At 46.9% G+C, this 25,769-nt stretch overlaps 1 protein-coding gene across 2 annotated transcripts in view; it reads left to right on the top strand.

Annotated features, from left to right (window-relative positions):
- DCPS (decapping enzyme, scavenger) overlaps positions 1 to 25,769 on the top strand; it is a 56,394-nt gene that overhangs the window by 29,622 nt on the left and 1,003 nt on the right. For both annotated transcript variants that reach the window (XM_039496030.1, XM_039496031.1), the window contains exons 3-5: positions 5,121 to 5,266; positions 14,090 to 14,203; positions 21,864 to 21,974. In XM_039496030.1, coding sequence (XP_039351964.1) covers positions 5,121 to 5,266; positions 14,090 to 14,203; positions 21,864 to 21,974 — 371 coding nt within the window. The remainder of the gene's footprint in view (positions 1 to 5,120; positions 5,267 to 14,089; positions 14,204 to 21,863; positions 21,975 to 25,769) is intronic.

Below are 25,769 nucleotides of genomic sequence, written 5' to 3'. Positions count from 1 at the left end.
TGCTGAGGTCAAAGCTTTTAGGCTGCAGGGGTGGAAGGCTATATCCCCTATCCTGCCGTGGAAAGTACATGCCAAGAACTTTAATCTCAAGATTAAACAAATTGTTTTTCCATTGTGAGCTATAAACTCTTTCTAAACACTGTCCACATGCCAGCTGGATCTAGGAATAAGTAATTGAATCACTGAAGCTTCCTTTCTCTGAGCCTTCTCTTCAATTGCATTGAGAGCTTTTCCAGTTTTCTTTGGACACCATGCCTCTCCATGCTTGGGAGGAAACCAGATTGGATGCATCTTTGGTGGGGAGCGTGTAAACGGTGAGGCACTGGCTTTGCATCTTGCCTTCATTTGCCTGGGAATCCGGCAGGAGACCCTCTGCCAGAGCTCTGCAGGGAGAGAATGAGCAAGGGAGCCGTACTCCATGACGCATCCCCTGTCTCTGGCAGGGAGTATCCAGGTCCATATCTGTACCAAAACTAATGCACTAACTTAGACTCTGCCCTTGTATCTTCCTGGGAGTGTGGAGCTGGTTGGTCAACAGGAAGCCGACTGCTACGGTGGAGGGGATGGTCCAGCTGCTGTGTATAGAGATCCACACCGAACTCAAAGCCATCGGTGGGTTAAGACTGAGGCCCTAGGATGGGAGTGGCTTCAGAAGAGCCAAGTATGATTATTTATATAGTAGTGTAAGTTCATGTGATGCTTTAAACAACTCAAAGAACAGGCCTTCAGTCTAACTCGGCTGTAACAGAGTGGTACAAAGTGGGAGTTCTGGTGGCGAGCGGTCAGGAGATAATCAGATTATCGTACGTGCATCTCGTCAGCTCTTTCATGTGCATCGAATATAGGAAAGTTTAGAGCCAACATTGGGAGCCACAGCCAAGGATGGGGGTTGGCCCTGGGAGTCTGGCCAAAAGCTGTGAGTCACAAGGGAGGGATCTGAAGGGGAGTGAGCTGCGTAGTACGTGGGATCAGGGAGATTGTTCCAGGCTTTGTAGGGGGTATGAGAAAATCAAATTAATTAAAAAACAATGAGCTAAAGGTCAGCAGAACAAATAACAATGAGCACCTGGGCTGCAAGGATAAGGGTATTGGAGAGAAATCAATGTGCTTTAGAAAGATCTCCCCTTCTGCCTCTACCTGAGATTGGTTGCAGAGAACTTCATCCTGTTGTCTAGCTGTTTCCAGCAGGGGTTACAGACACAGCTTTCAGATTTAAAACAGCCTCCACCTTAAAGATTCAGCCAGGGGAACTCGCTTTGCTTCAGGAATGCTTCCAGTGCACCTTATAGCAAGACAAATTTCCTGGGCTAGATAGTAACTAGCCAGAGACAGATACCAACGTTTGGGGAGGGGGAGAGGAAGCCCCCTGGGGCCCAGAGGCAGTGACCGAATTGGAAGCCCAGTGTTCTCTGCTCTCCTCCTGCCAAGAGGTTATCCCTGGAAACTTGGCTAGCAGGTGACTGTTAAATCTGAAGGTTTCTTTTGTCCAGCCCCCTGCTCTCAGACTATGTAAAGGGTAGACTTGCTCTTCAGATAGGGTGACCAGATGTCCCGATTTTATAGGGACAGTCCGATTTTGGGGTCTTTTTCTTATATAGGCTCCTATTACCCCCTGTCCCGATTTTTCACATTTGCTGTCTAGTCACCCTATCTTCAGACACCCTCTTAGGAAGGGGGGTGGTTAACTCTTCAGTGTCTAGACTCCAGTTGCTCTGCTCCCTGCTCAGCCTGGATGAGATGGGGAGTGGACTCCTGATCACAGGAGTGCTCCCCGCCCCCTGGTGGCATGGAATGGTAAGAGCAGGTAGACTTGAGCACTCTGTTGCTCCGCTCTGTACTCTTGGAAGAGCTCCTGACTGTGTGCTTCAGGTAGAGCAAGCAAGACGTCAATTAAACGTCAGGGCTGTCCCCCTCTACTTGCTACTTTCCCTTCTCAGCAAAGGCAGCCATGTGGGTTTTTGTGCTGTGAGGTTCTGCCTCAAGCTGGGTATGGGATCATAGATTAGTAGGGTTGGAAGGGACCTCAGGAGATCATCTAGTCCAACCCCTGCTCAAAGCAGGACCAATCCCCAAATGGCCCCCCTCAAGGATTGAACTCACAACCCTGGGTTTAGCAGGCCAATGCTCAAACCACTGAGCTATCCCTCCCCCCTGGTTGCACCAGTTCCCAAAAGAGAGACTTAAAGTTGAGATGCACCTTTTCCTTCTGGGTTGTACCACATCAGAAAGAGCTGTTAAGATAAGACTTGTGGAATGACAGTAATTCAGATTCCTCTTTCTTGCTGGAGACCTAACAAGATTTCATGTCATTCTGCCTCTAGGAGATGCTGCTACTTTTTAAGCCAGCTGAAATATCTTCTAAGGGGCAGCGTCACGGGGTGTGTCACTCACTCCCCTATCCGCGGTCTGCACTGTCCATGTTCCCCCCTGCCTGGGGAGTTTAGCTCCCAGTCCAGCCACTTCCCCAGTGGCGAGTGTGTGTGGGGAGGACTCAGGCCCACCCCGTACTATGGGTCCCAACCCAGGGACCCGCCAAACCACAGTCACTTACTGCATTCTTTTGCCTCTACTATCGCTGCATTTCCCTGGCCACTTCCCCACAGTCTCAGCACCTTCCTCTGTCTCAGCAGCCCATCTGAAGCTCCTTCTTTTCTCCCCCAGTTCCTTTCTGCACTGCCTGTCCAAGATGCTACAGGGTTGCAGTCTACGCCAGACACAGTTTTCCCTCCTCAAGCTCCAGGCAGCTACTGACTGTGCTCTGCCCTGAGGCTCTTCTTATGTGGGCCTTCTGGGCCCTGATTGGCTGCTCCTCACAGCTCCTCTCCTATGGGCTGCTTTTCACACAGCCTCTCTAGGGCTCCATTTACCCCTTACTAGCCAGTGTGAGGCAGATTTTCAAATGCGTTCAGCTCCCACTTAAGCACCTCAAGGGCTTTTCTACATTAGAAAGTTGTCCAGTTGCCAGCTCGGGAGACTGAACCCTCTTTCTCTGGGACAGGAGGCAGCCCAGGAAGTCATGGCAAGGTTTTTAAAGATACATAGGCATCTAGTGGGATTTTCAAAAGCACCACAGTGAAGAGCTAGGCGCTCAGTGCAATTTTTCGACCCCTGTTGTGGGAGTTAGGCTCCTAGATGCTTTTGAAAATCCCACTAGGTGCCTATCTGTGTCTTGAGGCACCTAAATGCCTTTACAAATCTGGCCCAGGCTGCTTTTCATGCTGCTAACATGTCTCATAGGTGGGCCCACCCCACCAGGGATAGGTTTGGTAAGTAGTTCAGTCTCTATGGCCCACCCAGGCCTTTGGCTGTCTGAGGAGGCTGCCGTTGGAGAGGCCAGATGTTAAAGTGACCAGACGGCAAGTGTGAAAAATCGGGACGGCGGGTGGGGGGTAATAAGAACCTATATAAGAAAAAGACTCAAAAATCAGGACTGTCCCTATAAAATCGGGACATCTGGTCACCCTACGGCAGATGTGGTGACTTTGGGATGTGGACACAAGGGCACCAAGAGCGGCAGTGAGACTCCCCTGACCCCCGCCAAGCTCATTGCTCATAGGCCACTGGACAGACATGAGGAGAGAGACAATTTCAGATGACTGCTGATCTGGGCCAGATTCTAGCTGAAGAGCAGCTCTACAATGCCTTGAAGTTCCACCATGGATTCCGTATCCTGTGATGGGCACCCCTGAGCAGAGCCAGGCCAGCGTAGCCCGGAGTATGCAGTCAAGCCAATCCTTACTAAAATTCACCAGGGTTTGGGTTTGAACTGTTCGTGCACCTGATGGTGAGGGAAGCTCATTCCAAATTGCTCTGGCTTTCCCCAGCTCACTTCCCCAGTTGTCCATGATCAGTTTGCGAAGGCGCTCAGGGCATTTGTGCTTTTTACTGTGTAAATATGGAATAGCTTTTGCGTTACAGAAGTAGCGATAAATAAATCCGAGCTCAGGAGACCCCAGCCTGGGTTTCTTTTCTCTGATTTAAAATCTGTTCAGTGATGGACAGTTTGACTAAATTTTCCAGCCAGTTGTAAACCCTCAGCCTTGGGGAGAACATGAAGGCATTGCCAGGTTTGAGCAAGGACTATTGATTAAGCTAGAGAGGGAGCCGCAGGCACTGCTCCTACAGCCAGTATCTTAGGCTAAAAAGCTTGGGAGCCATTGGTGTAGCATAAATATTTGTGACTCTGGAGTGCTGTACCCCGGGGTCGAAACAGATCACGAGTTTCCCTCCAATTCCATTCAAGTGTAGACTGCCGGTCCTGGCTCTGGAAGGGCCAGGTTCACAAAAGGGAAGGGTAATTTACATCCCCCTGCAATCTCTGCCTTTCCTCTGGGAGGAGAGGGAGTTCCAGGCATTTATTCTGCATCCCTTCCCAGGTGGTTGGGGGTGGGCAGCTTTAGTGGGTCAGGGGGGTGTAAGATTTTATAGGTGCCCTGCTGTTTGAAGCAGGTGTGGTGATGTGCAAAATAGGGACATGCTGCAGCTGTTCAGTCATGCCTCCTTTTGTTGTGCCCTAATGGAGTGGAGATGGTGACTACTCTCTGTTGCTGCAGACTTCCCTCCCAGGTGGCCTTTTCACCTCCAGAGCTCCCTACATGGATTTCCACCAGCAAAAACCTGAGCTCAATCTGTCCGAAAGAAAAAATGAGGGATTCTAGACTGACCACCTGCTGTGTGTATCTACTTCCAGATACACGACTGTTTTCTGTGCAGCGCTGTTGTATTAATTTTATTCATCTGATTGGTGACCATTTGAGAGCTGTTCCCTTGGAAGTGGTTGCATAAATCCAGGCTGCTGCTTTTTATGCCACTGTGTGTAAAAATACTTTCACCTATGTGTTCCCTTCCAGCCTGCGCTGGAAATATGCACTCTCGGTTTTATCAACTGATTATTTTCAGCATCCGGGTTCTGTGAACCTTTCTTGATGCAAATGAGCAGTATGAGCTCTCGGGCATAGCGCTCCTGTGTTATTTATGCAAATCTCCCACTACCTTCCAAGTAATTTCTGAAATCTGCTACCACGATGTTGATTAAAAATGAGAAACAATTTGTCAGTGACAGGACGTAATTTAGTTTTAGTCTCTCTTGATTATAACATTGCAAACGTGTTTCTTTCCAGAGATAAAAACCACCGTGGTGTACCCAGCCACTGAGAAACACCTTCAGAAATATCTGCGCCAAGAGGTGTATCTCATCCGCGAGACTGGGGAGGATTACAAGAACATTACGCTGCCCTTTATACAATCCCAGAGCTTCAGCATCCAGGTACGGTAGGTTCTCGCCTCTGCGGCCCAGTATTATCTGGGGCATCCAGCTGTTTTTCTAAGACTGTCTGTGAGGGTGAGCCTTTTGCACAATGGCATAGTCCCCTATGTTCTAGTTTGTGTGGCACTGGCTGCTGAGTTTGAATAAATAAGACCAGATTCCAGTCTGGATGGGATAGGTGTAGATTTGGAGTAACTCCGAAGTTAAGGAGGGGGAAAAGGTTGATAAACCCAAAACCTTACAGTATTGGTTGGCTGCTTGTCAGTTTGTCAGACATCATATGTTCAGCCCGGATTTGGTTGCCCTTGGCTTCTAATCCAGAGAATTTTTCCCCAGCTTGGTAGCTACCTTGAGTTTGAAATTTCTGTATACTCTCTCTCTCTCTCTTAATAACTTCTGATGTCTCTTCCTCTCTCCCCATCTTGCTAGCTGTGCATATGGGAGCACATATCGTTGATGATGTTTAAAATTGCAAAGTGTGAGACAAACTTAATGATGTTACAGCAGATGTCCCATCGTGCTCTTCAGATAAACAAACCAGAAATAAAAAGTTGTCTTTGAGCCAAATATCTACAAGAAAACTTGAATTTGTGGGAGTCTTAGGAGCAGAAGCAGCACTCTGGCAATCTGCTGTCTTTGTCAGCTTGCGCTGATCTGCACAGGTGAGCTCTTGAAAATATCAGATCATGAGCTCCTCTACTCGCAGGATCAGATCCTGGCAAGCTCAGCTCAAGGGTAGATAAATTGTGATATCTCCTCCCTTCCGGCCACCTTCCCCATTTTCCCTCTTACCACTCCCTCCTCCTTCACCTCCCATCATTGATACAAAAGTTTCTCATCTGTTCTCCTCTAACTTCTTCACCCACCTCATTGATCCCATCCCATCTGCTGATCTCCCTAGACTCCACTCTCATCCCCTACCTTCACTTTAACCTCCCACTCCCTCTGGTTCTTTCCCTTCACAGTGCAAATATACACATTTTTCTCCCGTCTTTCAAAAAACCAAACCACACCCTTAGCCCCTCTTGCCTCTTCAGCTATTTCTGTCTCCCTTCTACTGTTCAACTCCAAGCTCGCTGAACACGCTATCTGTAATTCGCTGTCTGGAGTTCCTCTCCTTTGATTCCAGCTCCTTCCCTCTTCACCCCCTCTAATCAAACTTGCTAATGCCTTCTTCCAGGCCAAAGCTCAGAACCAATATTCTATCCTCTTCCTTGACTTGTCAGCTGTTTATGATACCATTGACATGCTTTGCTTCTTGCTATCTTGTTCTCCTTTGGCTTTCTTGACTCTGTCCTCTCCTAATTCTCCACTCCCCCTTCAGTGTGTCCTTTGCAGGATCCTCCTTATCCCCCTCCAGCTTTCGGGTTTGGGGGAGGTTTCACAGGGCTCTGTCCTTGGTCCCTTCTCTTCTCCCTCTGCACCTGATCTCTGAGTAATCTCATCTGCAAACTTAAATTCAGCTATTGTCTCTGTCGATGGCTCTCACATCTGCTTCTCTGTGCTGGGTTTCTCTCCCTGTGTCTAAACTCAAACCTTGCCCTCTATCTCTGACACGTTCTCGTGGATGTCCAGCCGTCAGCTTAAGCTCAACGTAGCTAAGTCCGAGCCCTGATCTACGCTCCAAACGTATGTCGGTATAACTGTGTTGCTCAGGAATGTGGAAAATCCACACCCCTGAGCGCAGTTATTACTGACCTAACTCCCTGGGTAGACAGCACTATGTTGACAGGAGGGCTTCTCCCGTTGACACAGTTACCACCTCTTGGGGAGGTGGAGTCCCTACACTAATGGGAGAAGCTCTCAGTGTAAGTAGCATCTTAACTAAGCACTACAGCACTGTAAGTGTTGATAAGCCCTGAGCTCTTAATCTTTCACTCTAAGCCCTCTTCCCTACTTCCTTTCATAGTCACCACGGACACCACCATCATCCTCCCTGTCGCTCAAGACCATAACCAAGGCATCATCTTCACCTTAACCTGGATGTGAGGCTCTAGAGAGGGCTGTGTGTAAATTTTGCCCATTCTGCCTGCATAATACTGGTGTAAACATCGCCCCTCTCTTTGCAAATCTCCACGGCTTCCCCTTTCGCCAGCATACCAAACACAAAAGACTTGTCTTCTCTCTAAGGCCCTTTCCTTGCCTGTGATGCCTACAAAAAAACTTGACAACGGTTAGGCTGCGGGTGTTCTGAAACCACTTCCCAGCATATTGACTGATATTGCCTCACTGTTTCCTTGTACTCCTCTCTATGTGTCTGTATCCAGCTGTTGTCCGTTGTCCCTGACCTAAAGAGCTTACAGCCTATCTTCTTGTTCTGTATTTGTACAGCCCCTAGCACGGTCGGTTCCTGATCTGTGCTCCCCATGCAATACGGATAATAATTGAGTGCTTGAAGTTTACTGTGCTTTCAGGTGAGGCCCTAAACACCTGTGCTGTGGCTGGACACTGAAATCCCCCTGACCCTTTTCAGGAGACAGGGTTTGCTGCGATTGCCTGTCCAAAATCTCTCCTCATCCCTCCAGTGAGGTAGTTTGCTGCCCGGCGGGTTGTTGCTGTCCTCTGTTCGAGAGGTGGCTGCCTTTTCACGGTTCAGTTCAAGTTTTTTGGGATCTTTCGGAAAGAAAAGTGTTTCAGAAACGGGAGGCATCGTAATCCTTCTCCTTGATTTGCTTCATCGCAACACATTGGCGATCCTTTATGTCACTATTTCGAAACAAGCTCTGAACCGCCGAGTTTCTAACTTACTATTAGAATATTCCGTGTGGAAAAATTCAGTTCTGTGCTAGGATGAGGGTCACCAGAGGCAGAGAAATACTCTCTTCAGTATCCACAAACCCACCATTTTGGATGGTTTCTGTCTCTCTAGATTTTTTTTATTTTGGTCACTTTGGAGCAAGGGGTTTGTTCTCCTTTCTTACTCGCCTTCTGACAGAACAGCTCCTCTTGCCATCACACTTCTGAGCTTCGCAGGGTCGAGGAAAACAATTCTACTAGTCTGCCGGGACCAACTTATGCTGATTGCACAGAAGTAGGAGTAATTATTCCGGAAATGCAACATTGACTCTAATTAGGTAATATTTGCGTAGGGCTTTGAAAAGTGCATTAAAAGTGATGATAGTAATTAACTTCTGTCTAATCTGAGCAGCAGCTGGTATAAAATCAAACCCAGCCCCCAATCCAAACTGTTCCTAACCCTCTTTGCCGCAGCCTCCATGTGTTTTCCTTTGTGAAGTTGCCTGGGCTGATTCCCGATGAGGGAGTTGCATGCCCTGACGTAGGACCACAAGTGAGGATCCACTGAGGCCATACGTTAGAGAGAGGTTATTTCTAAAGCAGTGGTTCCCGAACGGGGTCCTGAACCCCTGGGGGTTTGCAAAATGTTACAGGGGGTTCTCGGGGGAAAAAATTCCCTAATGGTGGGCAGAGCTGTCCCTAGGGACCCTGTGCAGCAAAGGGCTGGCAGCCTGGAGCCCCTGGACTTCCAAGAGCTAAGCAGATCAAAGCAAGCATCTCTACCACACTGCGGAGATTTAAATGTCAGGACTCCTTATAAGAAATGGAAAGGGAGGTGGATATTTTTTCCTGTTTTTAAAATTAAACAGGCAGCTTGTTTTTGTTTTAGAAATTATTATGAAGAACAAGTTTAAGCTTTGTTGTTTGCCTGGACTGCTCAAGACCTGAATGCTTGTGTAGGAGGAACTCTCTGAGTTGGCTTCTTAAATCCCTTCCTGCTGTTTCACATCTGTTACTCCTTGGTGAAACATAGGAGCCTTGTCTTACAACAGGCTTATTCAAAGTGCTACAAGCTCCGAAAGTGAGATCTTGGGAAAGTGTTGCCGTTTTCATAATGTAATCAAAATACTGTAATGATATTTATTAATGATTAATAAAGAGTGTGTAATAAGCATGACATACAAACCAATGTTATATTTCCAAGATCACTGCTTTTATAATTTATACTCAGGTAAAGGAGAAAATCCCTGGAAATTTTAGGAGGGGGTTCGCGAGACTTGACATTTTTAGGAGGGCGTTTGCGAGACTTGACATTTTAGTGAACGGGGTTCACAGGTTGTTAAAGTCTGGGAACCACCGCTCTAAAGTGCTGATCTCTCATTGGGGTGTTGGGGCTCCATCAGTGTTGTACCTGGTACCCAGGCAGCCAGGAGAGTTGTCCATGTTTCTCTACTAACCTACACTGCACTGAAGCGGTTGATGTTTGTTTTCTAATCATTTACAGCTGAACATGGTGGGGCTTCTTTGCCTCTAGTGAGAGAGGCCACTTTGCAGGCTGCAATGTGCTCTCAATTACTCTCCTGTCTCGTATCCTTTTGTTTGCTGCAGTTTTCAGCTCTCATGCCAGCATCATCAAACTGCAGCACCAATCATATGCAATAGGCCTTTATTAGCTGGGAGAAAACAAGAGGATGTTTGTGTAGATTGTTGTAACTTTCTAAAGCAAACGTTTTTTCTCCATGTCTTTGCTCTGATGACTGTAAGCGGCCTGGACTTGTCTGCTGTTGGCACGAGACTAGAATAAACCCTCTCTGTTGTGACTGTATGAACTGTATATATTCCAGTCTGCACTTGGGAGTTGTGCTATCTTCCTGGGAAAGCAGCGTAACCAAGGCACCTCTGATGTAAACTGGGAGCGGTCCCGCAACGTCGGTCTGATATACCCTAGCCATCCACGGTTGATACTGCAGTCTCTCATCTTCTTCCTCTCGTTGACACCAGCAGAGCAGACAAAATAAGAAGGGTGTAAAAAAATTAAGATGAAACAAGACACACACACAAAACTCTAAGGGAAAGAAAAGCATAACCAAGGTAGAAAATGCAGCTTCTGTCTTTGATGCTCTCGCTTGCAATCTCACTGCTGGGGAAACACAGGTACAGCACATGGATTTTATCAACCACTCCAAGATCTGGCAAACTTGTAGCAGCCTGAGGCTGCGTAGGCATTGTTTTTACTTGCCTTTCCAGTCACAGGCCCAGTGTGTTGCAAAATATGCAGTTTTGGCTGGCTAAGCCAGACTCTTATTAAACTGGAAGCAAAAAAGAGAGCGTTTGGAAAGAGAAGAAATAAAACGGAGAGAGAAAATGACACATGAAAGAGCGGGCGACAGCAGGATCCAAAGTGTGTCGTGCCAAGTGGTGTTTGGGATTTAGCTGGAGCCGTCGGAGGTGGCGATGATCCCTGTGTCGCTGTCTCTGGCCCAGTCGGGCAAGACACTTTTCAGGATCAGGATGATGAAGGTCCAGGAGTGTCACGGTGGATCCTGGGGCCCCAGGAGTTGCTGGGGGTGGCGGCCATGATGCCAAAACTCGCCTCGTTTGGTTCACCCCTTTCCAGGCAGCTTCTAGGATTTTTTAAGGCCCTGAAAAAGGAATGGTGGGTGGAATAGCCCATCCCCTCGTTATTTTGTCCACCACTAATTTCCATACACAACAAGTGTTGGTCCATTGGTTTCTGGTCCCACACTCCTGTGTACCAGGGTGATCTTAATGCAGTCCTTGAGTTACATCAGCAAAGCTTTTTGTTTGGACTAATGGAGTTTTCCTTTTGTACTTTTCCCCAGCAACAGTTGTTATCGGTGATTGGAACGGTGATTTTATAAACTTGTAGCCATTTTCCCGCCGCTGGGCTCACAATTGGGGTAGGCCTGTCAGGCTCCAATTATTACAACAGTGCTAGTCCCAGCTCTGACTTGCTTTCAGTCTTGGGAGGTCCCATCACTTCTGTGTGCCTCCATTTCCTCCTCCTATAAAATGGGGATAATGCCTCACTGGTAGAGGTTGAGATGCTGGTGACGAGACCTATGGTCCTTGTATAAAACGCAATAGAAGGACATGGTGGTATCTTCTCTGCTTGGATCTAAGATGTGTTTTTTGCTCCCTCTTCTCAGTAAGGTGGCTGCTCAGCTGTAGCTGTGAGGAGGTAGTGTTTTCAAAGGCAGTTCACATTTTATTAACCATGGAATTAGCCCCAAGGCATGTTGGCTGGGAAATGGGAGGAAGGATGGGGCTCAGCAGATACCACCATGTGTCCCATGATCAATTTCCTGGGACTGCAGGAAACCTCGGGCCTTGGTGGATCATAGAATCATAGGACTGGAAGGGACCTTAAAAGGTCATCTAGTCCAATCCCCTGCACTCAGGGCAGGACTATGTAATAACTAGAGCATCCCTGACAGGTGTTTGTCTAACCTGTTCTTAAAAAACTCCAATGATGGAGATTCCACAACCTTCCTTAGGTAATTTGTTCCAGTGCTTAGCTACCCTGACAGTTAGGAAGGGTTTTTTTTGTTGCTGTCCTCTGGACTTTTTCCGATTTGTCCACATCTTTCCTGAAATCTGGCACCGAGAACTGTGCACAGTACTCCAGTTGAGGCCTTATCAGTGCGGAGAAGTTCTCGTGTCTTGCTTACAACGCTCCTGCTAATACATCCCAGAATGATGTTTGCTTTTTTTTGCAAGTGTTACACTGTTGACTCATATTTAGCTTGTGATCCATTATAACCCCCAGATCCCTTTCCGCAGTACTCCTTCCTAGGCAGTCATTTCCCATTTTGTGTGTGTGCAATTGATTGTTCCTTCCTTAGTGGAGTACTTTGCAATTCATAGAATCATAGAAGATTAGGGTTGGAAGAGACCTCAGGAGGTCATCTAGTCCAACCCCAGCTAAATCATCCCACCCAGAGCTTTGTGAAGCTGGGCCTTAAAAACCTCTTTGTCCTTGTTGATTTCATCTTATTTACTTCAGAACATTTCTACAGTATGTCCAGATTGTTTTGAATTTTAATCTTATCCTCCAAAGCACTTGCAGCCCCTCCCAGCTTGGTATCCTCTGCAAACTTTATAAGTGTACTTTCTATGCTGTTATCCAAATCAGTGATGAAGATATTGACCAGAACCGGACCCAGGACCGATCCCTGCGAGACCCCATTCAATATGCCCTCCCATCTGGTCTGTGAACCACTGATAATTGCTCTTTGGGAATGGTTTTCCAACCAGTTATGCACCCACCTTCTAGTAGCTCCATCTAGACTGTATTTCCCTAGTTTGTTTATGAGGTCATGCGAGGCAGTATCAAAAGCCTTAATAAAGTCAGGATTCCTGCTTCACTAGCTCTGCCTCTGAGCTGAGTCTTGCTGTGATGAGATCCCAGCTCCCTTTTTAAAGCACTGTTCTTATTACAGATTATTTACTGAAGGTGTCATATGCAAGCAAAACTACCATGGAGTCATTTAGCAAAACAGAGCATGCATGCGTACACGTACCATATTGCAAACCTCCTTAAAGAGAAATTAATGGGAATGACCATAACATCAAACACTGACCATGGATATTAGCACTTTCAGAACCTGTCTACCCTGCAAAACTAACCGTGTTAAAGCTGTGTTATAACCATTTGGTATAGCCTGGTGGATGGATCAAAATTTGTTTAAAGCCAGGGCAAATGCACTTTTTTTTTTTTAAACCTGATTTTAAAATAGGTTGGTCCAGCCATACTGGCAGGAGCAAACCATATTAGAACCCACCATATTTTCTGTGGCGACTGGCAGTCTTTTGAATTATTATTGTGGTAGCCTCCAATCAGGATCAGAGCCCCATTGTGTTACAAGCGGTACAAACTCACAGTAAGAGAAGACTGCCTGTTCCAAATCCCTTAGGGTACGTCTGCACAGCAAAGGCAAATCCACAGGTGGCCTGTGCCGGCTGACTCAGGCTCATGGGGCTTGGCCTGAGGGGCTGTTTCATTGCTGCAAGTTCCTAGAGCCTGGTCTCCCGCCCGAGCCCAGAAGTCTACGTTGCAATGAAACAGCCCCACGGGCCAAGCCCCTCGAGCCCAAGTTGGCTAGAATGGGCCAGCCACGGGTGTCTAATTGCTGTGTAGACATACCCTTAGTCTCATTTAATACCGTAGATAGACTCTTCCCAACCATGTTCAACGGCTGTGCTTCAGCAATCTCTGTTTCATAGCATCAATGAGCCTGGCAGGGATAGTTCTTTCCAAGCTCTCTTATGCAGGAATGTAGCATTTGCTAAACTGGATTAAACCATCTCAGTCTAGTATCACATCTCCAGCAGTGGTCAATACTTAATACACCTCTACCCCAATATAATGCGACCTGATATAACACGAATTCAGATATAACGCAGTAAAGCTGTGCTCCGGGGTGGGGGGCTGTGCATTCTGGCAGATCAAAGCAAGTTTGATATAATGCAGTTTCACCTATAACGCGGCAAGATTTTTTGGCTCCCGAGGACAGCGTTATATCAGGGTAGAGGTGTAGAATCATAGAAACGTAGGGCTGGAAGTGACTTCAACAGGTCATCTAATCCATTCCCTTGTGCTGAGGCAGGACCAAGTAAACCTAGACCATTCCTGGCAGGTTTTTGTCTAATCTGTCCTTAAAAACCTCCAGTGGGGTGATTCCATGACCTCCCTAGGTAACCTGTCCTAACTATCCTTACAGTTAGAATGTTTGTTTTTCCTAATATCTAACCTAAATCTCCCTCAATGCTTCAGAGGAAAGCAAAAATCCCCCATAACTCATCAAGTCAATTGTGCACTGCTTTACATATGTGAAAAATTCCCTCCTGACCTCTCTAGTGAACAGCTGATGCCCTGGAGCATATTTGATTATTTCATGAATAATTAACTACAAATGTTATTGGCCATAAAAGTATTTGGTCCTTTTTAAAATCCAAGTGCAGCTTCCGTTTGCAGTGAATCTGAATTAATCTAAGCTCTTGAGGTGAAGGGTGCAGTATTTGTTTGTTTGCTGTCTTTGTAAACTGCGTATTTCTTTCTTCCAGTGGGTGTATAATATCCTGGAGAAGACGGCTGAGGCTGATCGAATAATCCATGAAAACCCCGATTCTTCCAATGGTTTCATTCTCATTCCAGATTTTAAATGGAATCAGAAACAGGTTAGCTTCTCATTTGATCCTCTAGCTCTTTAAAGGGACAATGCCTGTTTCAAAGTAACACACAAGAAGCCTCCTTAGCTGTATTTTTAACAACATTTGAGATTATTAAAACTGCAGGTTTTAAAAATTAAATGTACAGTAACTCCTCACTTAACGTTGTCGTTATGTTCCTGAAAAATGCGACTTTAAGCGAAACGATGTTAAGCGAATCCAATTTCCCCATAAGAATTAATGTAAATGAGGGGGTTATGTTCCAGGGAAATTTTTTTCACCAGACAAAAGACTATATTATATATCTGTTTAGTCTGATCTGTAAAAAAAAAAGCAACAAATTGTTATATATTATACAACGCTTTTTTGCAGCAGCATGGTGAATGGGTGAATACATCCAGATCACATCACCACGCAAAGCTCATGCTGCAAAAAAACGCGTTTTATAAGGTGCCACAGGATTCTTTGTTGCTTATATTATATATATATATATATACACATACACAGAGAGTATACGTTTTAAACAAACAATTTAATACTGGTACGCAGTGATGATGATTGTGCAGCTTGGTTGAGGTGGAGGAGTCAGAGGGTGGGATATTTCTCTTACTGCTAAATGATGAACTAGCAATTGGCTGAGCCCTCAAGGGTTAACTCTCTCACTCTGCAAGGCAGCAGGAATGGAGGAGATATGCTCATTTCCTTTCTGCAGCTGCTACAAGCTCCCTCCGTCCTGAGTCCTGCTCTATGGAAGATGGGGTAAGTGGGGTGCAGGAGCAGGGGGGAGGGGGATACCCTGACAGCCCCTCTTTTCCTTCCCTCCCCCCGGCACAGCAAGCAGGAGTCTCAGGGAGCAGCTCCAAGGCAGAGGGCAGGAGCAGCACATGGCAGTGGGGGGAGGGACACAGCTGAACTGCAGGCAGCTGCTGCCCAGGGAACTTAGGGGAGCGGGGAGCTGATAGGGGGCTGCCGGTTCACCCTGGTTCCAAGCCCCCACCAGCTAGCTGCAACAGGCTGCTCTTCCTGCAAGCAGTAGACAAAGCAGGCGGCTGCCAAACGACCGTTAGAAGGCAGCGTTACACAACTTTAAACGAGCATGTTCCCAAATTGATCTGCAACAAAACAACGTTAACCGGGATGACTTTAAGTGAGGAGTTACTGTACTGCTATCCTTAATGGTGGTGTTTGTTAATTATGTAACACTTTACATTTCATTCTGCTTGACAATGAGAACAGACTGGTCAGTTTCACTTTTGTTTAGTGACTTACTAAGAAACTTCACTTTTTGGTTCTTTTGCACCTACGCCAACATTGCTGGGGCATGTTTAACGCCAAAGTTATTTGTTTATCCTGACAAATTTGTATTGACTTTTAGATTTTGTAAAGCCTCATTTTTGTAAACCTAAATATTAGACATAAATCAACCTGACAGTGTCCCTTTTAACTGATGCAATTAACTTTCCTTCTTTCTAGAGTGTTAACTTATTTGCACTTGCATCAAGGTTACTGTCATAGCTTGTATCACACAGTCACCTCATAAGCAACTACTTAACCCCTTATGGAATGAATCTCCTTCTTCTGCACATCTTGAAGTTCACAGACCTTAGTCCAGCCTATAATCCTAAATGTACTGGTTCTTATACCAAATATGTTTAATGTGGTACTTTTGTGGTCTAGAAACTGCAAGGCCTGGGACCAAATAAATGGAGTTTAAACCCTAAAGCTCAAAATAACAAGACTTCAAGGTTGCAGTCCTGGCTCCATTGAAATCATTGGCAAAACTCCCATTCATTTCAGTGGAACATGGATTTTGCCTTGGGTTTCTGATCCCCAGAACATTTATCTAGGCTAAGCTGGGAAAGGCTTTCTATTGTTCCACTTTATAAAACATGGACCAGGACTGAAAATAACTCATGAGCACTCTGAGTTAATGCTGCAAAATAACTTTATACTCTTGTATTCAAGTGTGGTCCAGCAAATAGTGTGCCAGACTGGGAGATCCTATTTCTGGCTTCTTCACTGACTTGCCGTGCAACACTGGGCAAAATTCTTAATCTCTGTGCCTTGGTCTTCCCCATCTATAAAATGGGAATAGTGATACTTATCCATCTTTGACAAGTGCTTTGAGATCTCAGGATGAAAAGTGCTACTTATAATTAACCATCCCCCTGCCCCCGTTGAAAATATGTTTATGTGGGAATTCCGAAAAGCCTGAATTCTAGTTCCCTAGAACTGAAACGTGTGACTCCAGCCAGGATTAGAAGTGCTGATACGAGCTCCTCTAGAGCAGTGGTTCTCAACCAGGGGTCCAGGGCCCCATAGGGAGCCTCGAGCAGGTTTCAGGAGGGCCTCCAATCGGGGCCAGCATTGCTGGGGCCCAGGGCAGAAAGCCAAAGCCCAGGGCCCCGAGCCGTGTCACCCGGGGCTGAAGCTGAAGCCTAAGCAATGTAGCTTTGGCGGAGGGCCCTGTCGCATGGGGCCGCAGGCAGTTGCCCTGCTTGCTACCCCCTAACGCCAACTCTGGCTTTTATACGCAGAAAACCAGTTATTGGGGCACAGGTGGGCCATGGAGTTTTTATAGCATGTTTGGGGGGGGCTTCGGAAAGAAAAAGATTGAGAGCCTCTGCTCTAGAGAGATTAGTTTGTCAGCATCATTGGAACCAGTTCAGATATTTAGGCCAGGTGATACCTAGATTGTATTGTTTTTCCTTGTTTCCTACTCCTTCATTTAAAAAAAAACAAGCAGTGTGAGCCCTTCCATTTCATCCCCAAATGAATGTGTAAAATACCGTTCTTTCCCACAGGTCTCCACTGTCTTTAAAACTACAGGATAATCTGTTTGGTTTCTTAAACGCAAATCCTGTCTTCTGGCTTCTGCTCTTTTCGGGTGCTAGAAAGCTTGAGGCTAGGGCAGGACGTCGGACCCTTTCTGCTCAGTGATCTGCATGTGTGGAAACGGTCGGTAACAGAGCCGCTGCTGAGATTTAAAAACCCGTTGAATATATGTAAGAGCGTCCTCAGTTAACGATTCACTGGAGCAATAAAAAGATCAAGGAGGCTGTTTAGATTCCATCTCCAGTATCTAGATCCCCCCAGGATTCATAGCCGCTCCCCGCAGCTGAGAGCCTGCCCAGGAAGTGTGATGAACACTTTGTCTTTGGCCCTGTATGAACCAGGGATTGGTCCCTGGCTGTGCATGGCTTTGACCAAGCACTGGGCCATTTGACGTCAGGTTCATCCCATGTGTATTGGTGCCTTAGGCAAGCCGGTTTTGTCCTGTCCTCCTTCCTTTTGCACGCGACCTCCCTGGACCTTCAAAGTGGACTCGTCTAATGTCCACTCCCTGGGTTTCCCAGGACCATCTTCCACCTGCTTTTCCCTGGCTAGAGCACTTGTGTTCTCACTTGTTTTCTGCCCAGCTGGACAGCCGCCTCCTAATGCACATTTTGGGGAGGAGCTCCTAAAGTGCTTGGGTTTCTGGCCCCTCTCTGCTATTTAAAATGGGGAAAACAATTGCCTACCTTGCATGGGGTATTGTGACGTTTAGTTTCATTAACATCCGCAAGACACCTGGGGATCCTTGGATGGAAGTCGCTCTAGAATTGCAAAGTGCCCTCAGGACACGGTTGGCATTAGACAAATAATAAATTATTTTATTTTGAGAAAATGCGGCTTCAATAGGGACATCCCCTAAGAAGTGGGCGGAAGAGACTAGAGTGAGAACAAAGAAAACGCTCGTCCTAGAGCCTGTGTTACAAACTTCAGTGCACTGCATGGTCTCGTGCAGTCAGCAGGTTGCATACGCAGTTCATAGTCGTGCCCCTGGAAAGAGCAGAATTATGTACTTCAGATCAGGTGACTTGTGGGAAGTTCGGGGATGTACAGTCAGGAGAGAATATCTAGGAGAAGACAGACACCCGGTGTAAATAAGTTATAGTCTGAAAAACCCCGAACGAGTTGGACTCCAATGCATCTCGAGTCCTACAAGGAGTATATCGCGTTAAACTTGCTGTCTGTCACAACAACCATTTCAGCAGTGATTCTTCAAAGCACTCATCTGTTCTGAACTGTCTGATTTCGATTCATCCAATTGGCACGCGTGGCAGGCGCCATCCCAGAGCCTTAGGCCACTAAATTAAATGACGTCAGCTCCACATGGCTCCCAGTAGGGCTGTCAAAGCATCTTTCGAGCTGGGACTTAGAAGCCTGCTCAGTAGGGTTCTGTTCCGCTAACGTCGCACTTTAATTGAGGATGACGCACGGATGGACCTTTTAATTATTTCAGGCTGGTGGATTGCAGCAGGAATTCGTGTTTGCTTGTTTGTTTACTCTTTGAAATGGTTCTGAATGTCAATAAAACGAACAGAAGCTGCTAACGGTCCTTGCTGTCAAAATGTGAAATCTGCACAATCTCTCCCCCGTCCCCAACCTAAATAATGCAATGGAGGTGACGTTCTTGCTGGCTAGCTAGAACTGTGATTTCAGGCTTCAGCATCAGCATCTGCAAGGCTAGAGTCTTCCAAAACATTGCATGCTCTGGGTGTAAAGAGAAGACTGGAGCTGTTTGTGCAGTGTACATATTGCATGACCTTTTCCCACAACGTGGGCATGCGGTATGCTGGCTATTGCTCTGCTGGGGAGAATTTGACCTGCCCAGTTGTGTGTAATGGTGTGTTTCTCTAGCGGCTGGGGACCCACAGAGTTTATAAGCCTTAGTATGATTACAGATAATGGGCAGATTCCATGGTTAAGGCTTTTGGGCTTTACACAGGTTCAGAGTTCAGCTGACATCTATAAAGCCTAAGCGGTCATAGGGCCAGATTCTGAACGGTGCTGCTGCATTGACTTCAGTGAGACCACACCGGTTGATGTTAGCTGGGAATCTGGACCACAGCACGCTCTGTAAAGGGTGGTTACAAACTCCATGTGGCCACTGATTTATTACACGTCTGCATGATTCTCTTTGCTCTGACCACTCCCCACGGGCGGCAAGTGGGCAGAGCTACAGACCTCCCTGTGTAATTGTAACTTTCAAAATTGAAATTGTGGGTGAAGTTCTGTTCCAGCCCAGTGATGTCAGGGAAATGGGAATTCCCACGTGGACTAGCTGAGTTTTCCAAGTGTTTGAAGTAGTGCAGGAAGTGCCTCTAATCATCCATTTCAGCTGCTGAGGTTTGGATTAGAAGGATCTTCTCCAGGATCACCAGGCCATATATAATGGGAGCAAATTGATACCTAGGAAATACAGTAGCTGGTTTTTTGGTCAGCATGGAGGAATGCGTTTTAGTTAAACATGCTGCTAAAAGCCCGTTTTAGATCTCTCTAACCATTCACTTCTTCTCAAACCCACAGGAGCCCTGAGGCGTTGCCTGAAATATTGTACATTACATCATCCAGAGGCTTTTTAGCAACAGGCTTATTTATTTCAAACAGCAACATACAGATGTTGTTCTAAGGAGAAGAGAGAGATTTGCTTTGCTTCTGTAGTCCAGGTCCAATAGGGAGCCCAGGGTGATTTTAATAAGCCTCGATAATATGCTGTCTTGTCTAGGAGCTATAAAGTGAACCCACTGAGCTAACTAGGTCAGCCTGAGAATGATAAATAAGCGTCGAGTAACGAAAATCACTTCGTGCCTTGGAAACGAAAAGATGTAATTGGAAATGTCATGCTCTGGGTGTCTGAGCAGGCATCTTGAGAGCCATATTCTCAAATCATCTGCTCTTTCAGAATAGCCAGGTAGAATTATTTTAACAGCAAAAAAAGCAGAGAGGATCTTAGACATCTAAATTATTTGTTCTATACACACATGTTGAAGGTGCTTTAGAGAGTAGCTAACTCAGTACAAAGAGCACAAGCTGTAGAACCCTACAGAAAGGGAATGTTTACATACGTGAAGGATGACGCTTTGGAAGCATGGGGCAGCTGATTGAATGTGCTACAAAAGCCGTGTTCTGTAAAGCGTTGTCATCCCATGGCAGAAAACATGCAGAATATAGATGGGGGTTCAGGTGTAGCTCTATATGGCCCCCTAATTTCAGCTGCGGTCTCTCGATGCTACTGGAATACAAATAATCATTAATAATAGTATGCAGGTGTGTTCTGACAAATCAGAACTTACAACTGATTTCATGGCCAGTACAGCCCTTGAAACTCAATAAGAATCTTGAGAGAACATCTGTGTACGTGCGTTACCCTGTATGTAATACCTAGCCCATGTTTCTTTCCATTTATAACGACTTATGTCCATAAGGGTGATCAAATGTTTGTTTCACCGAGTACCTTGGGCAATGCTGGAAGCCTGGCTGATCATCTTGTAGATGAGATGTAGCCTCACTATACTGGTATTGTGAATTGACTCATTCATTCTTGAGAGATGAGTTATTTAAAGAACCAGAGTGATTGGAAACTGGCCCAGTTTGTAATATTCATACAGAAACACATGGGACCTTTCCATTTTGAAATCTAAAGTTACGCTTTTGCCCTTTTGAATTCTTAGAAAAATCTCCTTATCATCTGTTCACGGGGACACATTGCTCTCTTGTCCTGCAGGGAGACAATGCTTTGAGCAAGTGGCTGGGAATATAGGCTCCTGACTTCTATTCCCAGTTCTCCCATTGCCTCACTCTGGCTTTGGGCAAGTCTGTGCCTCGTTTTACCCAGCTGTAAAATGGGAGTCATTCTGACACTCTCTGTCTCGGGGGAACACCCTTCACCTCCATGTTTATCCTTATAAAATGACTGCATGGTATCCAGTGCAAAGTTTGTCATGTCCGGTGTCTTCGGAAGGCTCATGATGCACTGAGCATTGTTGTTATAGTAATGTTATAGGTTGTAATTTCATGTCTATAGTTATGAGGCTGAAAATGTGTCCTCATGGCTTAAAACAATCCCAGGCAAAACTCTCCAGGAACAGAGGGGCAGTTCACACCTCATCAGGGCATGTATGTGACAAACCCAGCCCAGCCTCACAGGAACAAAAGACACTGGCCTAGGCCGCAACAAAGGATCTGTTGGACTCTCAATTGAGTCACCCCCTACCCTTGGCCAGTTTGGGACTGCGATGAGGTAATGCTCACCTGACTCTGAAGGGGGAGGGGGGCAAAGCCAAGAGGGAAGAAAGAACATGATAAAAGGGAGAGACGTTTGCTGTGCTCTTCCTCCCTCTTCCACCTACGTCTACAGACACCCCCACCCAGCGTCTGAAGCGCTGATCAAAGGGGGGAGCCTGGCTGAAGGGCAACCAGCCAGCCTGTGGCGAGACGCATCTACGTTTGTAAGGGCACTGAAAGTGTTAAGATCAGCTTAGAATGCGTTTTGCTTTAATTTCATGTGATCAAATCCAACTTGCTATGCTTTGACTTATAATCACTTAAAATCTGCCTTTCATATTTAATAAATGTGTTTGTTTATTCTACCTGAAGCAGCGCGTTTGGTTTGAAGCGTGTCTGCGTATATGGGGGGAAGATATCTAGTATCCTATTACACAAATACTATTCAGCCAAATCTAGGTGGCAGTGCGATGGATGACAACAGTCCATATCGACATGGGGCAAGAGTCCTCTCATAGCTGCACTACTGTAGTTACATTTTCTGTGAAGCTCTAAGACCTAGAATCTCCTGCTGCTTTTTATGTTATATTTTGGTGGTAACAATGTCCTGTCTCTGCAGCTAGATGACCTGTACTTGATAGCCATCTGCCACCGTCGGGGGATAAAGTCACTGCGAGACCTCACCGCTGAGCACCTGCCTTTGCTGAGGAACATCTTGCAAGAAGGGAAGGTGGGTGTTATGTCATTTATCTATCCGGCTTCTTATGGCCCCTGTAACCTTAGCATATAAGCACCCATCAGGGTCTCTGTTTTACTCGTGGAAGATCAGTTTGGGAACTGCCTCGGTTTCCCATCAGCAGGGAATATCAACCAATTTCACCCTGCTGATGCTGAATTCCCGCTAGTGAGGTTTTAGGGAGTCGACCTGGGCTGTCATAACAGCTGTTTGCTCAGGGAGCAGACTGGAAAGTGTCTGGATAGGCCGCAAGCGGAGTTCACAATCTCTCCGCATGGGGTTTTGTCCGGAGTGTTTCATACCCACCAGCCTACACACCCCAGCCCTGCATTTACAGTTTCGTACTCCAGCCGCACCTATTCTGCTGGGGACAGTAAGTTGACTGTGATTAATTTTCTGCGGTCATATGTCACTGACAAAATGAAAAGTGACACTTTCTGTGAGACCAGATGTTGGAAACAGGGTCCTGACAGCAGCTGCTACCCAAATGGGAACACGAAGTGGAGGAAATGGCTTAGAAGTGTAAGGATCCAGTTTGAAAGAGCTCTGCTTTTACTGCATACCCGGCATGTTCCTTCCCACCCCAGAGGTGGCTGCAATTCCAGTGATACTGAGTGCCGTTTGTGAAGCTCTTGGGGATGAAAATTGTTAGGTAAATACTAATTTATGCCTAGATGTGGCTGCCCTGCCGGGCACCACCGAAGGCCTTTGTGTCGCTGTATATGACGCGCCTGGTGGTGCTTCTGTGTTAGAGGGAGAAACTAGCAAAGGAAAAAGATAAAATCTAAGTGTGACGCACGATTTATTCACTAGAGGCCAGAGGAGTTACAGGGGCCTTGCTTGAACTGCTTCAGGCAGTAATAAGGGCTCTGTGCGTAAGAAAGCAACGTGTCTCTTTAGGGCCGTGGGAAGCATTTTCTGCTTTTCTCCCTTCAATCTCCCTGCTCCCATTGGACGGAAGCAGGGAGTCTCGATTGTCTTGCCAGCCTGTTTTCGCTCCTGAGCTCAGAGCACAGCGCTCCAAAGGCTAACGTGCTCTTCCGTAGCTTTGCCAGGGTTGTCCTCGTGGGACAAACCCAATCTGCAGCTCCCAGTTCTGTGAACATGACCCAAGAAGAGCAAAAGGTTCCTCCAGCTTCAGAACTGCAGGCAGGACAAGGATTCTCCATGGCAGACTAGTGCATTTCTTACGCTGGGATGCTGAGTTTCGATGCCAGCAGCTCATCCTAAGCTGGACTGGGCTCAAACTCTTGGTAGTGTCTGTCTCAGGGCCTAGAGCAGCAGCGTCCATCTTGACTGAATTCAGCCTCCCACCTGATCATTGTCTCTTGGCTTCCAAGTCGCTGCATTAGCTGGCCCTAAGGAACAGCCATGGAGAGACGGTGGATGTAACCCCACGGAGACTGTTTTTAGCATGTGCTGTGTGAGGCTCCTCTTCCATTCCTTTCCAACGCTGTGGGGGGAGGGATAGCTCAGTGGTTTGAGCATTGGCCTGCTAAACCCAGGCTTGTGAGTTCAATCCTTGAGGGGGCAATTTGGGGATTGGTCCTGCTTTGAGCAGGGGGTTGGACTAGATGATCTCCTGAGGTCCCTTCCAATCCTAATAATCTATGATTCCAACTATAACTGCCCTGGCTTGAGCCACTAGCACTTAGAATGGAGCTCTGGGCCCATCGGAGAAAGCTCACTGCTGCTCTGCAGATTGCTGAACTCGGGATGGCTGCAAGATATGAAACTCCTGGCTCTAGAGAGGAAAATAGGATGGTAGTGGTTAGAGCAGGGGACTGGGAGTCAGGACAACGCGGGTCTATTTCTGTTTGCCACTCACTTGTGTGATCATGGGCTTTCCCCACTCCGTGCCTCAGTTTCTCCATCTGCAACACGGGGATAATACCTACTTTGCCAGGGTCTGACAAATGCGCTAGGTAATATGTGACGTGGTTAGAAGAATTGGGAAACATGCCTTCGAGTCTGTTTAGCGTACCAAAGGAAAAGTTAAGGAGTGACATGATCACAGTCTGTAAGTACCTACATGGGGGACAGAAATTTGATGATGGGCTCTTCAATCTATCAGACAAAGGTCTAACAAGATCCAGTGGCTGGCTGGAAGTTGAAGCCAGACAAGTTCAGACTAGAATTAAGACACAGATTCTTAAGGGAGGGTAACTAACCATTGGAACTACTCACCAAGGGTTGTGGTAGATTCTTCTATCACGGGTGGTTTTTTTTAATCAAGTCTGTGTCATACAGGAGATCGGACTAGATGATCCCAGGGGTCCCTTCTGGCCTTGGAATCGCTGAATACAAAGGGATGTAGAGGTGCTAAGTATTATTACCGTTCCCTGCAGAAACTGCCCATTGGAGTTGAGGGGCAGTTACTCTCCTGAGTCAAGCAGGAGGTTTGTCCCCTGCATTAATAAATTGCGTCTAAACTCCTGCCTGTTTTTCTGCTCCTGATGACCTTTCTAGGCCCATGATACTGCATGTTCAGTAACAGGGACTTGAGTTTTTTTCCCCTTCGTTGCACTGGAAATTCAGGAAGTAATTGCACTGGGGGAAGCAGAGATGAATTAAAAGATTGGGTGAGGCATCTTAGCGTTCCCAACCAGCACACGAGCGCAGCATGCTGGAAGGTCCCTGACAAGTTCACTGGCGCTGTTTATAGCTTTAATTACACCGACTGGTAACAGGATCCTGTAACTCACCCAGCAAACTGGAGCGATGAGGGATGGGGAACAATAAAAGCTGAAAGAATGCGCTGTTAAGGGGAAACATGCTGGGTGTGTTATCCAGCCCCCACAAGCAACAGGCCTCATTATGGAGGTAGTTAATGGGAAGGAGGCAGCCTTCTGCTCCGCGACCCCCCCCTTTCAGCAAATGGGCTTGTACGGGGCCAGCTCTGGGTCTGTCTCACGGGTGACCCTGTGGGGACAGACTCAAGGGACTTCAGTAGAGTGGTGGCTCCAGATTTATCCTGGCAGAGTTGAGATCAGAATCTGGCCTATAGTTACCGCTCTCCCTGTGCTGGGTAGGTGCTGAGCAGGCGCGCTTTGCTTTCCTACCCATGAGGATGTGTCCCGCGCATACGGGCCTGGTGATTTGGGATCACTGCTGGAGCAGGCATCTGCCTTGGAGAATAACATGCATGAGGGGACATGTGCCACTAGGCTCAACTATGTGTGTGGGGTGGTGGCCAAAACTACTCCCACCTCTGCCCACACAGTGACCTTCGGATTAGTTGGGGAAACTGTGACCTACCCTCCCTTTCTCCCTGCTCGTCTCTATGTGGTACTGGGATGCTTTCCCCCACAGCGGACACCATCTCCTCCCTTTCCACCTCCTGCTCGCTCACCTTCTGCCTCCCAGCTTGTGCTTTAAACGTTCGCTAACGGCTCCGATGCTCAGACATCGTCACAGCCTTGACATCTGCTCGCCTAAATCCTTTCTGGTAAAACACATGCAGTAAGCCCTCAGCTTGGTCTGTTTTTACAGCTCTTTCCTGCATGGTATGTCTGAACCTAAAGTAGTTCTCCACCCCTTTAAATTCTTCTGCAGGCATGTACCTGATGGCCAGTGAGCTTGGCTGGTAACAGGCTTTTGGGCAGGGCTTGGCTAAGCAATGCTTTGAGAGTCCGTTCCCCTCCTTTCCCTCCTCTCCAATAAAGTGTGCAGCTGGCCTCTGTCTGCACTGGGTTAGAATTCTCACAGAGACACCGAGCGGTGGGTTTACAGCTGGATGGACTGTCGGCCAAGTATCTAGTACTGCATGACCCTGTCCATCAATTTCCT

This window comes from Mauremys reevesii, linkage group 12 (assembly GCF_016161935.1).
Source record: "Mauremys reevesii isolate NIE-2019 linkage group 12, ASM1616193v1, whole genome shotgun sequence".
In the NCBI taxonomy this organism is placed as follows: domain Eukaryota; kingdom Metazoa; phylum Chordata; order Testudines; family Geoemydidae; genus Mauremys; species Mauremys reevesii.
The sequence above is the reverse complement of the archived record's forward strand: the minus strand, read 5'-3'. Positions and strand labels throughout refer to the sequence as shown.